The sequence below is a fragment of the Cannabis sativa genome, chromosome 7 (genome assembly GCF_029168945.1).
Source record: "Cannabis sativa cultivar Pink pepper isolate KNU-18-1 chromosome 7, ASM2916894v1, whole genome shotgun sequence".
Lineage (NCBI taxonomy): Eukaryota > Viridiplantae > Streptophyta > Magnoliopsida > Rosales > Cannabaceae > Cannabis > Cannabis sativa.
Window position 1 is genome coordinate 44,584,200 of NC_083607.1, and position 11,897 is coordinate 44,596,096.

At 37.4% G+C, this 11,897-nt stretch overlaps 1 protein-coding gene across 2 annotated transcripts; it reads left to right on the forward strand.

The window, feature by feature from the left end:
• Positions 1-2,521: 2,521 nt before the first annotated feature.
• LOC115697244 (exocyst complex component EXO84C) lies at positions 2,522-11,251 on the forward strand. 2 transcript variants are annotated; one of them, XM_030624171.2, is made up of 7 exons: positions 2,522-2,781; positions 6,392-6,486; positions 6,980-8,018; positions 8,738-9,262; positions 9,474-9,662; positions 10,557-10,693; positions 10,792-11,251. In XM_030624171.2, the coding sequence occupies exons 1-7, from the start codon at positions 2,686-2,688 to the stop codon at positions 11,039-11,041; spliced, it is 2,331 nt and encodes a 776-aa protein (XP_030480031.1). In that variant the 5' UTR covers positions 2,522-2,685; the 3' UTR covers positions 11,042-11,251. The 2 variants fall into 2 exon arrangements, with proteins under 2 accessions (XP_030480031.1, XP_060974867.1); XM_061118884.1 differs by lacking the exon at positions 2,522-2,781 and having other exon boundaries at positions 6,941-8,018.
• The last annotated feature ends 646 nt before the right edge of the window (positions 11,252-11,897 follow it).

The window sequence follows — 11,897 nt, forward strand, 5'->3', positions numbered from 1 at the left end:
TGGGCCCCTGACCAGGCGCACATCTCCCTTTCAGGGTTTGTGGCACGATTGCTGTGGGCAGGAATGTAGCAATCCAGCCCGCCCAGGTATCCACCCTGGTCAAGAGTTCGAAGGCGCGCCTCAGTAACCCTGGACGGAGGGCTTACCCACCTGGCGCCCAAGACAGCCTGCCTTCTATGAGGAACCGCCGCAGCAAGTTCCTCACTGACGTAGTCCTTGCCCTCAACCAGGACGTCTTCGTCAGCATCAACTGGCTCCCCAATCCCATCCTCGTTGTACTCCCCGTAATTTAGGGGTTCAACCTCTGCCTCTTCCTCCGCCTCGGAGGGACTGCCAGGACGAACATCGTCCTACTCCTCGATCTCTTGGACCTCAGCGTCCCCTTAATGATCCTTAACCTGGACGGCTGGATCCTGTTCGGCGCTGGGCAAAGTGGCGTGCCGAGCCACTTGAGCGTCAGATGCGTCAGCCAGACGCGTTGTTTTCTTTGTACGAGCCATCATTCTATGGCTGGGTACAGGGTTTGAAGAATGTCCTTCACTAGAGGAAGGTGGGTTAGAACGAAGACGAGGATGATCCTCGTGCAGGAGTTGAAGCAGGTCCTGGTCGATCCGATGTCCGTTCTCCCAAAACTCACTCGAGTTCATCTACAAAAGACAACACACAAGATGAGTGTTTGGTCGAAATATCGAACGATAAACAAGCAAATATGCCAACCAGGAGTACTTAACAGATTAAAGAATGAGGGTGCCCAAAGAAAAGTCAGAACTGAAGAAGTCAAAAATTTTCTCGAGTTAGGGCAAAAAAGTTCATGAAGGTTAGATAAGCAAGATGAAAGACAGACGTTATGCAGTTCAAAAACAAGCTTTATGACTATAAAATCACGCAAAGACATGATAAAGAAGAATCACAAAATTTTCTGGGCCTAGGGTTTCCTAGACATTTTCTACAGCAAAATCGAAGGTGCATTCAAAATATAAACATGCAAAGATAAGCGTAAAGAAAATCAGAAACTTACTCAAGAGTCAGATGTTTGAGTTTGAGCAACGTCAATCCAACAAGCAGTTTGTACGAAGGCACTTCGGCAACTTTGAAGCCAAGAATCTCTCTTTTCGCTCTAAAGCTTGCTTAGCAAAGAAGGATGATGAAAATGAGTTATGTGCCAATGCTGTTTGATATTTATAGGCAAGTCACGAAAAGAGGTAATCAACTCAAAGAAACCTGAGACGCCTCGGTTTCCCTCCTTAAAAGCGAATAATGGGAAATAAAAAATAATCAAGTGCAGCCGTCACCCGTGGAGAGAGAAAATCAGATTTCGAAATATTAATTGTCAGAGCATTTATTAGCCAAAAATCGAAGGGACGCCCAGTCAGCCTCACATCGAGTCTCGGACGGTCCCGCTTGACACGTGTCCCCATCCAATGGCAGAAGCAGCTCGGATGAAGTCTACACGCAACTTCGGAAGTCCCGTACAGACTTGGGGGCAAATGTTATCCCAATTTTTGCACTCTGACGTGGCATCACATGAATGGTGACACGTGGAATCCACTTGGAACATCTGCTCGGGAAGCATAGTCCGAGCAGGACACCTCGCTGGCATCCCTAGAGCAAAGTACTCAGCAATCCGCGCAGAGCAACCAACACTTAGCGAATTCAGCTTTCGCATCTTGAGTCATCAGCACAATCCCTATAACTCGGAGAGCAATTTATGTGGATATGGTATACACACGATCCCACTATCAGTGTATTCAGCCTCAATCCCACGATCCTTGTATTCAGCATAGATCCCACGATCTTTCTGTTTATACGCATTGTAACGAGAGGGAAAACTCTTCCTCTCCAAGTTTACTAGCCCTATAAGTAGTGATGCATATTCACTGGGCAAGAGGTCGAAAAGCAGTTGAGCTAAGACTATACCCTAAAGTATTATCTAAGAACTATATATTCAGAGATATTGTTGTAAGAGCTATAAGAAAAAGAATATTTCTCCTTGATCTTAAGTCAATACAAATAACGAGGATTAGACTATTACCGAACTGCTCGGGGCTGAAACTCTATAAAATTCCTGTGTCTTTACATTGCTTTATTATATATTGATTGCTATAAATCACTTATCGCTTATTAAAATAGACTCATTGTCGTTGGCTAAAAGCGATGTCAACAAAAATTACATTAAAATAATTAAAAAATAACATTAAAATAATTAAAATTATGAACTCGTTTAGCTGCTCTAGAGGTTCCATCTACAAATAGATAAAATTTCGATATTAGTCTATAGAAGTAGTTATTAAAAATAAAGCTAAAGGAGCAATACCAAACTTCTATCAACAAGTTTAGTATTGCTCCTTACATAAATTTTTTTATTTCCTTCAAGATTCAATATATTTTTATAATTAATATATTCATTTTTATCAATTTATCTTTCTATTTTTTATTTTATTATTTTGATATTAAATAAAAAATAAAGTTTTCAATTTCTTTTATTTTGATATTAGTTCCTACCTATATATATTGATGATTCCTAAATAAAATAAAAAATAAAAACATAATACACTACTCCTGAAATCATAAGCAGTTTACTGTAAAGCTGACCGACCAACCAAGAAAACCCAGTTCCGAACGCAGACCCATTTGCCTTAATTTCCATTTCTCGTCTCTGAAAACATCAAAATACATAAGTCAAAAATGGAGAGCAGTGAAGAAGACGACGATTTCCCATCCATTGAGAGCATCACTCCACAGTCCAAGATCGATTCTCTTCATCAATCCCACACTGAAAAGGTACAATCTTCTCTCACCCTTTTCCCCCTCATTTCTATCCCTATATTTGGTTCATCACAAACTCTTACTTCGTGATTTATATTTTCTTCTTCTTTTTTTAGTTGAAATGTGATGACCCATTTCGATTTAGACGCTGATTATTGCTCTTGATTTTTTATATATAGATATATATGCAGTAAGTTTGTGTATCTCACTATTTCTAGTGGACTTTAGAGTATTGCCAATTTCCATCTGGGATATTTCTGGTTGTTGGGAAAATAGTTCATTAGCATTTCTGGTTTGAGTATGTGCCATCCTCTTCTCTTCCAGAAAGCTATTGACCGTATATGTCGTCTGAGACTTTCTATATTTTTTTGATCAAGAAGGAACAATCTTCAATAATCACAAGCATTTAAAACCAAAGCTAAGCAACAAAAACAAGCTTAGCACAACCAACCCTTATTTACAACATAATTGCTCTATATACATTGTCTCTTGTCTCTACTTAAGTTCCTCTTTTTTGCAATTTTCAATCGATAAAATGTAGCTTTTTGAACTTCCTGTACAATCTTAGAAACCGAGCAAGAATATTCATTTAAGATACAATTGTTCCGATTGATCCATATGCTATATATCACAGCAGCAAAAATCACCCTATGAACCCTGTGCAACTTACCCTTTCTGTCCTGCTCCAGCCAGCTTTTCCAGCTTTGAAACTCATTCGGCCAAGCCCTTTTGCCCAGCCACAACCTGATCTGATCATTGATTCTTTGAGAGAGGCTGCACTCAAAAAACAAGTGCTGGTTTGTTTCTGTTGCAGCTCCACACACCGGACATTCAACACTATCCAAGTTGATGCGAAATTGTTGGAATTTATCTCGAGTTAGCAGCTGAGCATTTATAGCTTGCCAAAGCATGAATCTATGTTTTGGCATGATGAAGGAACACCATATGCTCCTGCTGTACTCACAAATAACCTGGGGTAACCTGCTATTGTATAGCAGATTTGTTTTAAACCTTCCTGCCGTACCTGCTTTAATAATATCAGCTCTCGAAAATTTGTCTTTAACATGACAAATTTTCTTCCAATACCAACTCGTATCAATCTTGAGATCATAAGACCAAATGGAATTGTTTTTAAGATAAATATCATTGACCATTTCACCCAAAGTATGTCACTTTTGGTTGAAATGGCCCAAATATACTTAGCTATGATTGCTTGATTTCGCTTAGTCCCCTCTTTGAACCCCAGCCCTCCATAATGTTTTGGAAGGCAAACCTTCTCCCAATTGACCACATGGAGCTTACTTCTATTCCCATTCCAACCCTATAGGAACCCTCTACATAACTTTTCAATTTCCTTGGTGATGCTTTGAGGCAAGACAAATATGCTCATCCAGTAGTTACGAAGTCCAAGCAACACTGAATGGATAAGCTGAGCTCTTCCTGCAAAAGAGAGATGTCTACTTGTCCAACAAAGAAGTCTTTGCTTAATCTTCTTGATAATCATACCACAATCTTCAGCTCTCCATTTTGTGGGTTTCAAAGGAACTCCCAGATACTTTAGGGGAAATTTTCCCTCAGTGAGAGTTAATTCTCTCAAGATAGCCTGTTTTGTTTCTTCTCCAACCCCTCCAAAGTACATCTGAGGTTTACTTGTATTGATTGCAAGGCCTGAGGTGTCTTTGAACTCCTCCAAACAATTCTTAAGCACCTGGATCGACTGAATATTCCCTTTACAAATCATCAGCAAAACATAAGCTTATGATTTTGATGTTCTTGCACATGGGGTGATACCTGTAATCTGAATTGTTGGCTGCCAATCGTAATCTCCTTGTTAGATACTCCATTATCAGAACAAACAGGAGAGGAGATAGGGGGTCCCCTTGTCTTAAACATTTCTTGCCTTTGAAGCTGCCTTGAACTCTACCATTCATTAAAATAGAGTAGGAAGTGGCTCTCACACAGGTCATAATCCATGTGATAAACCTGGCTGGCAACTTAAAAGAATTAAGAAGCTCCTCTAAAAACTCCTAGTTTACCGTATCATACACTTTACTGATGTCAACTTTGATAGTGCATCTAGGAGACACAATCCTTCTGTTGTAATTCTTCAAGATATCTTGAAGAATCATGATATTATGGGCAATAGAGCTCCCCTAAATAAAGGCTCCTTGATTCTGATTGACAAAAATAGGCAACACCTGGGCAAGTCTGGAACAAAGCAGCTTGGAGATGTATTTATAAACCGTGGAATAGCAGGCAATCAGCCTATAATCCACAGCTTTTGTTGGACTCTCAGTTTTGGGGATAAGTGTTATCATAGTAGCATGAAGATCCCGAGGCATGACACCATTATTGAAGAAACTTTCTATTGCTTTAATGACATTAACACCCAATTCAGTCCACATTTTCTTGAAAAACCCAGCTCCGTAACCATCAGGCCCCGGGGACTTTGAATCAGGAATGCTAAAGAAAGCTCTCCTAATCTCTTTAGCTGTAAACGGTTTGATCATGTTCAATTGCTGCTCAACATTCAACCTTTTCCCCTGCTCCATGCATTCCTTTCTTAGACCATGAGAAGGTATAAGTATAGTAATACAAGTATACAAAATATAGTATGTTTTGTTTTGTTTCAAAAAAAAAAAAACACAAAATAAAAAAAAAATTGTTGATCAAGACATAGGCAAATGTATAGCGTGGGTTCGTTTGGTACGCCGTATTACACCGTATTGTATTGTATAGTATTATATTAAATTGTATTTTATGCAATATTTTTATGTAAAATTATATGAGTTATTAACTTTTATGGACACCTAAATATATAATATTTTAGTATAAATTAAAGTTTAATATAGTATTATATAAAAATATGATATATAATCCAATTCAATAGGACCTAATATGACGTTCCAAACGAGCCCTGTGTGTCTTCGAAACTATTGTCATTTTTGTTATGATCTATGATGAGTTGATTGGAAAAAAGCAAATTGCAATTGTTAATTTCAGTTTTGTAGTTTTTTGTGAGTTATGATGACAATCTAATAATATATCCTAGGAATGAATATTGTCTTTTCAGACCTGACGCTGGCTCAGCAATCTTTGAAAACATGTTCACAAAAATATGAATTCAGGACTATAAGAATTTCTTTGATTTTTCATTATGGTATTTATTTGTTTGTATTCATTTTTTTTTCTCTTCATGATTGTAGAGTTGCTATAGATCTTAGAGCTTGGTCACAGTAGCTATATTTTTAGCGACAATAGGGTAGCCATATTGTGAGTTCCGAATTAGCTATATTATATGCAACAATAGGGGAAAAGTCCCTTCCATGTTGGAAGAAATGTGCTTTAAAATCGTGTTATTCTTGTACTTATTGTTTCTTAAGTTGAAGCACACATGGGAGTCAAAGTTACACTAGGGGGCAACTCTGAGGCCCATACCTATGCTGAGAAGAGTTTTCATTTAGCATCTAGTCATTGGCTTTCTAGTTTTTATTTAATAATAGTGATTTATTTTACAGTTTTTTTTTTTTTTTTTTTTTTTTTTTGCGGAGAAGTTCTTCAAGTTGTTTAATCAAGGTATGTGCAATTATGCGTAAAGTTTTACTGACACTTAACTCTTGTGCAGGGAATCAGAAAACTTTGCTGTGAACTCCTGGACTTGAAAGATGCTGTGGAAAACTTATGTGGGAATATGCAAACAAAGTATTTGGCGTTTTTGAGGTATTAGTTCTAAATCATGAGAAATTTTTAAGATGACATAGTTTGGTGTTACTTGCTTCTATTTCTGTCCTTGTCAATCTTATGTTTATGAAATAAATATCATTCGTTCAAATGAGAATAGTACTTAGTAGCGCTGGCTTCGCAAACAATTGATGAAATATTCTATTTATATGATTTTTTTCTTCCCTAATTTAGTTTAGCATTTTCTTGATTATCAATACAATTGATTACAGGAAATAAAAAGTTGCTGGCAAGGCTTCTTTATTTAGTATTTTATTTCTTTCGATGTAAAATATATTTTTTCTTATCAGTCTCAAAGATTTTATCTCATGGTGTTTTGATTACATATCAGTAACATGTCCGCCGAGTCCATTATCAAGAAGGGTATCCACAGCTTCTTGTACCAATTTCCTCATTTTTTTTTTCTGATTGTGCTTTCTGTATTGTTTTTCAGCTTCATCTGACATAGAGGTTTGATTATTGATGAGTGCAGAATATCTGAAGAGGCTAGAGAAATGCAGCATGAATCGATTGAACTGCGAAAGCACATTTCAGCGCAAGGAATTCTTGTTCAAGATTTGATGACTGGAGTCTCTCGTGAATTGGAAGAGTGGAACAAATCTGGTGGTGAACCCTATGAAGCTAAGCAAGATTCCAAGAGTGATGAGCTTAAAGATCTTATACCTAACGAAGTTGATGCTAACAGTATTTTTTTGGAGAATATTGATGTGCTCTTGGCTGAACATAAAGTAGAAGAAGCATTGGATGCCTTAGATTCCGAGGAGAAAAACTCTTTGGAGCTAAAAAACTCAGACTTGTTGTCTGCTGATGAGTCCTCATATAAAGCTGCTTTTTTAAGAAGAAAGGTAATTCTTGAAGATCAGCTAGTTGAGATTGCTGAACAACCTTCTATTAGTGTTGTAGAGCTGAAGAAAACGTTATGTGCTTTAATTAAACTTGGGAAAGGTCCTTTGGCACATCAGTTACTTTTGAAATTTTATGGTTCCCGTATTCAGAAGAACATTGAAGTTTTTATTCCGTCTTGTTCTTTCTGTCCAAGGACATATCCAGCAACATTATCTAAGATTGTATTTTCAATAATCTCGCATACAAGAAAGGAATCGGGTTTGATATTTGGTGATGATCCTGTTTATACAAACAGAATTGTTCAATGGGCAGAGTGGGAAATTGAGGCTTTTGTGCGGATGATAAAAGAGAATGCACCCATTTCCGAGACAGTTTCTGCATTACGAGCTGCCAGCGTATGTGTTCAGGCTAGTCTCAACTACTGTTTGGCTCTAGAATCTCAAGGCTTGAAACTGTCAAAATTAGTTTTGGTTCTTTTACACCCTTTCATTGAAGAAGTTTTAGAACTGAACTTTAGAAGGGCTAGGAAGGTTGTCCTTGGCTCGGTGGAACCAGAAGAAATCATTCCTTTTTCACCTCGCTTCGCATCTCTATTATCTACAATTACACCATCGCCTGATAGTGTGCTCGTTAATAGTGGAATCAGATTCATGTCCATTGTTGAAGTAAGTTGAGGATCCATTTGTTGATCTGGCTACACTATAGCTTAGAATATTTAAAGCTTTGTATACATGGTTGCAGACTATATGACCATTAAGTTAATATATGCACACTTAGGATAACTTGGCTAATTCTTTGATGTCAACTTCCTTAATATGACTACGGACCCCTATTGTTAGTAGAAAAGGAAATAGTTTTAAAATATTAATTATGGTGAAACAGAAAATTCCTTGAGGGAAGTTATGCTACCTTAAGATGATCCAACAAGGTACTGATCCATATTAAACATGTTTTTTTTTCTTTTGTTTCCTGGGATCTATTGAATAACATTAACATTTCAGAAGTGGTCGTCTGTGGATTTGTGGTTCTCATAGTTGTGTATTTGTGTTCCTTATGCTCACTGCAACTCATATATGTGTAGACTATACATTCCTAGACATCTGATAGGTCCACATTTTGTCAGTGAAGTATAACACAGCCATTTTGGGCTCTTAGGTACAAAGATTTCCATGCGGTTACAGGCTGCTCTGCCATCAACTCTACTTGTTACTTTAGTGTTTGTACATGTGTGTATGCGCATAGTGCATTGGTTCATGCTTTGTATGAAGTATTTTTTTTCTCAGTATCAGTTTCCTTTAATCTTGCATTTCTTCATAATGATTTTCTTCTTGATGCTTTATGTGTTCATTTTTATTTAACTCCATAGTTCAAAATTTGTTTGCAGGATATATTGGAACAGCTTACCCCATTGACTGTTTTGCACTTTGGAGGCAACATATTGAGTAGAATTGGACATTTATTTGATAAATACATGGACTCCTTAATCAAAGCCCTACCAGGCCCCTCAGATGATGACAATATTACAGAGCTCAAAGATGTTGTACCATTTAGAGCAGAGACAGATTCAGAACAGCTTTCGATTCTTGGAATAGCATTCACAATTATGGATGAACTGTTACCAAATGCTGTTGTAACTGTTTGGAAGCAACTAAATGGTTGTCAGGATTCAAACGATGGAACTGGTGAAAATATGAAATCTTCTCCTAGCACCAATGCCCTGAAGGAATGGAAACGCCAAATTCAGCATTCATATGATAAGCTTAGAGATCATTTTTGTCGGCAATATGTTTTGGCTTTCATATACTCCAGAGAAGGAAAAACTCGATTAAATGCACAAATATACTTCAATGGAAATGGAGATATCTTACACCACTGGGACTCTGATCCTTTGCCTTCACTTCCATTTCAGGTCATTCTTTTTTCTTTTATCTTATTACTTTATCGTTTGATGGAGACATTCAATGGAAGATCTGTCGCAATGCATTTCCTATAAATTCTACTGTTTCTACTTGTAGAGCTATAGATTGTCTGATAGCTTGGCATAATCTTTTTAAGATGATGCACCTAAGCTAACACTGCAGCTTCTATTTCTGGTAACTGATATGCTGCTATCTTTGTAGGCTTTATTTTCAAAGTTACAGCAATTAGCAACGGTGGCTGGAGATGTATTACTTGGAAAAGAAAAAATACAGAAAAATTTGCTAGCTAGACTAACAGAGACTGTTTTAATGTGGTTATCTGATGAACAAGAGTTTTGGGATGTGTTTGAAGATGATTCAGGTCCTCTTGAGCCACTTGGGTTGCAGCAGGTATATTCTTTAAATTGTCCTCTTCGTTCTCCCTTTTAGCTATCTTCTCTTGACTTGAATGGGCCATTTACGAGAGGCTGCTTTTATTTCTTCTTCTTCTTTCTTAATTGATCATTGACCTTAAGGCATGAAAGTCTGTAGAACGGATATATGTCGTCGTGGTGGATACTCTAAAGAAACAGCCAAGTTATTCACTCAATCTGACTAGCTTTATTTTTGAGTAACTTATTAAGGAAAGTAGTAACATGTGGTGTAGTTGTTGCGTGTCAGTGCAACAACTAGGACTGGAGGGAAAGCATTTCTATGATCCATACTTCTTGTGTAGTTGTGTTTATGCAGTGCCCAAAAATTATTGAGTAATCATTAAATGTGCTTCAATTCAACTAATATTGTGCTGCACGCAACTGCTCACTTCACACAAGTAAATATTTAACTAGAATCCTGGCTCTTAGTAGCCTGGTCTCATAAAGCCTCCTGCCCCCACTTAATCAAGTCAGTTTTACTACTCTCAAATTTGTTTTTTTTAGCTTGAGATCAGTGAATTCTTTGTCATCATTGGTGTTTTTGATAAGACCTGTGATTTTAAGCCAAAATGATAGAAAAAGTCCCATCTGGTGAACTTGTGTCAAAAGCCACTTTGACCTCTATGGCATATGAAATGTAAACATGTCATCATATTGTTATTCTGTCCATGTTCTTACGTATATTGTTGCTAGTATTTAAAAAAAAAAAAAAGAGACTTGCACATTCGTGCCTACTATGCTTGCGATAATGCAGATGGAATATAAGCTCAACTAACTCACATTCTTGTTTTCAAACTGCACTGCATAACTAATCTGACAGCCAACTCGTATGCTCCTAATTTATCAAGCTCATAATTGGTCTTTCTCTCAGCTAATTCTTGATATGCACTTCACTGTGGAAATTGCACGGTTTGCGGGTTACCCATCACGACATGTGCACCAGATTGCATCAGCTATAATTGCTCGTGCTATCAGGGCATTCTCTTCTGAAGGCATGGTTTCAAACAAGTAAGTTATGTTTGTGTGCAACTCAAGTTTGTTTACCAGTTTCTGTATCTTTGTTCTTCTGTTTTCCAAACTAAAATCGAGCACTGTATTTGTTGTAGTGCCCTCCCCGAGGATGAATGGTTTGTCGATGCTGCAAAATTAGCTATAAACAAGCTGCTCTTAGGAGCAGAAGGATCTGAGGCATCCGAAATTGATGAAGACGACTTACTTCACCACGATGATGATGTGATCTCTGATTCAGATGACACTGTTTCTTCCCTGTCATCGGAAGAGTCTTTTGAGTCCTTCGTTTCTGCAAGTATGGGCGACCTTGATAGTCCCTCAGATCTTACTGATCCTGAGAGCTAGTATTAAAGCAATTGAAAAGCATTATAACATATAACTGAGATGTTTTTCTTTCTACAGAAAGTGAAATCATTTCAGGTTCTTCAAGCAGATATAGGAAAATCACTTCATTTTCACATTTGGTGATCATCAATGCCAATTTATTAGAGAAAGTGTGTTTGAACCGTTGTTTATAATAATAATGATTATTTTAAAAATTATGATTTCATTGCATTCCAATTTCCAACTCAATTCTTTTAGACAGAGATGTTCCACTAAAATGCTTCTATTACAAGAGTCTTGGAAACCTTGCTCTTGATTTGGTTGTTGTGGGTCATCTAAGAAAACACGTTACGAGAGAATAATATGTGGCGTGGAGTCAAATTTTAGGTGTAAATGCAATTGTAAAACTCAGCTCAATCAATGCTGAGATTCTGGTTTTCTATTTATAGAGAGAGAGGCTCAAAGGAGCCGTTACATACAGAGAGAATACAAAGAGCACATGCTCAATTACAGCTGGCAAATCCTAACAGAATCAATGAATATTCCCTCAACAATGATACACCAATCATTACAAAATAACAACCTTTATACTCTCATGATTTTCCTATAGCAGCCGATTGACACATGTCAGATTGAATGGACCACAAGATATTGCAGAACAATTGCTGCAGTATCCTTCATTTCTTCACATCCCCTCTCAAACGCAGGGGTGATTCAGCCATCCCAAGTTTGTCAATTAAGAAATGAAATCTTGAACTAGACAAGCCTTTTGTTAGACAATCTGCTACCTGATCCGATGATGGTATATACCTGACCTCCAGCTGCTTGTTTAATACTCTGTCTCTGATGAAATGAACATCCACCTCTATATGTTTGG

Bases quoted from the DNA above. Each gene is read 5' to 3' on its own strand.
- LOC115697244 (XM_030624171.2), top strand. From the start codon at position 2,686: ATGGAGAGCAGTGAAGAAGACGACGATTTCCCATCCATTGAGAGCATC. The intron at 2,782-6,391 runs GTACAATCTTCT...ACTCTTGTGCAG, and splicing joins ATCAATCCCACACTGAAAAG to GGAATCAGAAAACTTTGCTG. The intron at 6,487-6,979 runs GTATTAGTTCTA...TGATGAGTGCAG, and splicing joins AAGTATTTGGCGTTTTTGAG to AATATCTGAAGAGGCTAGAG.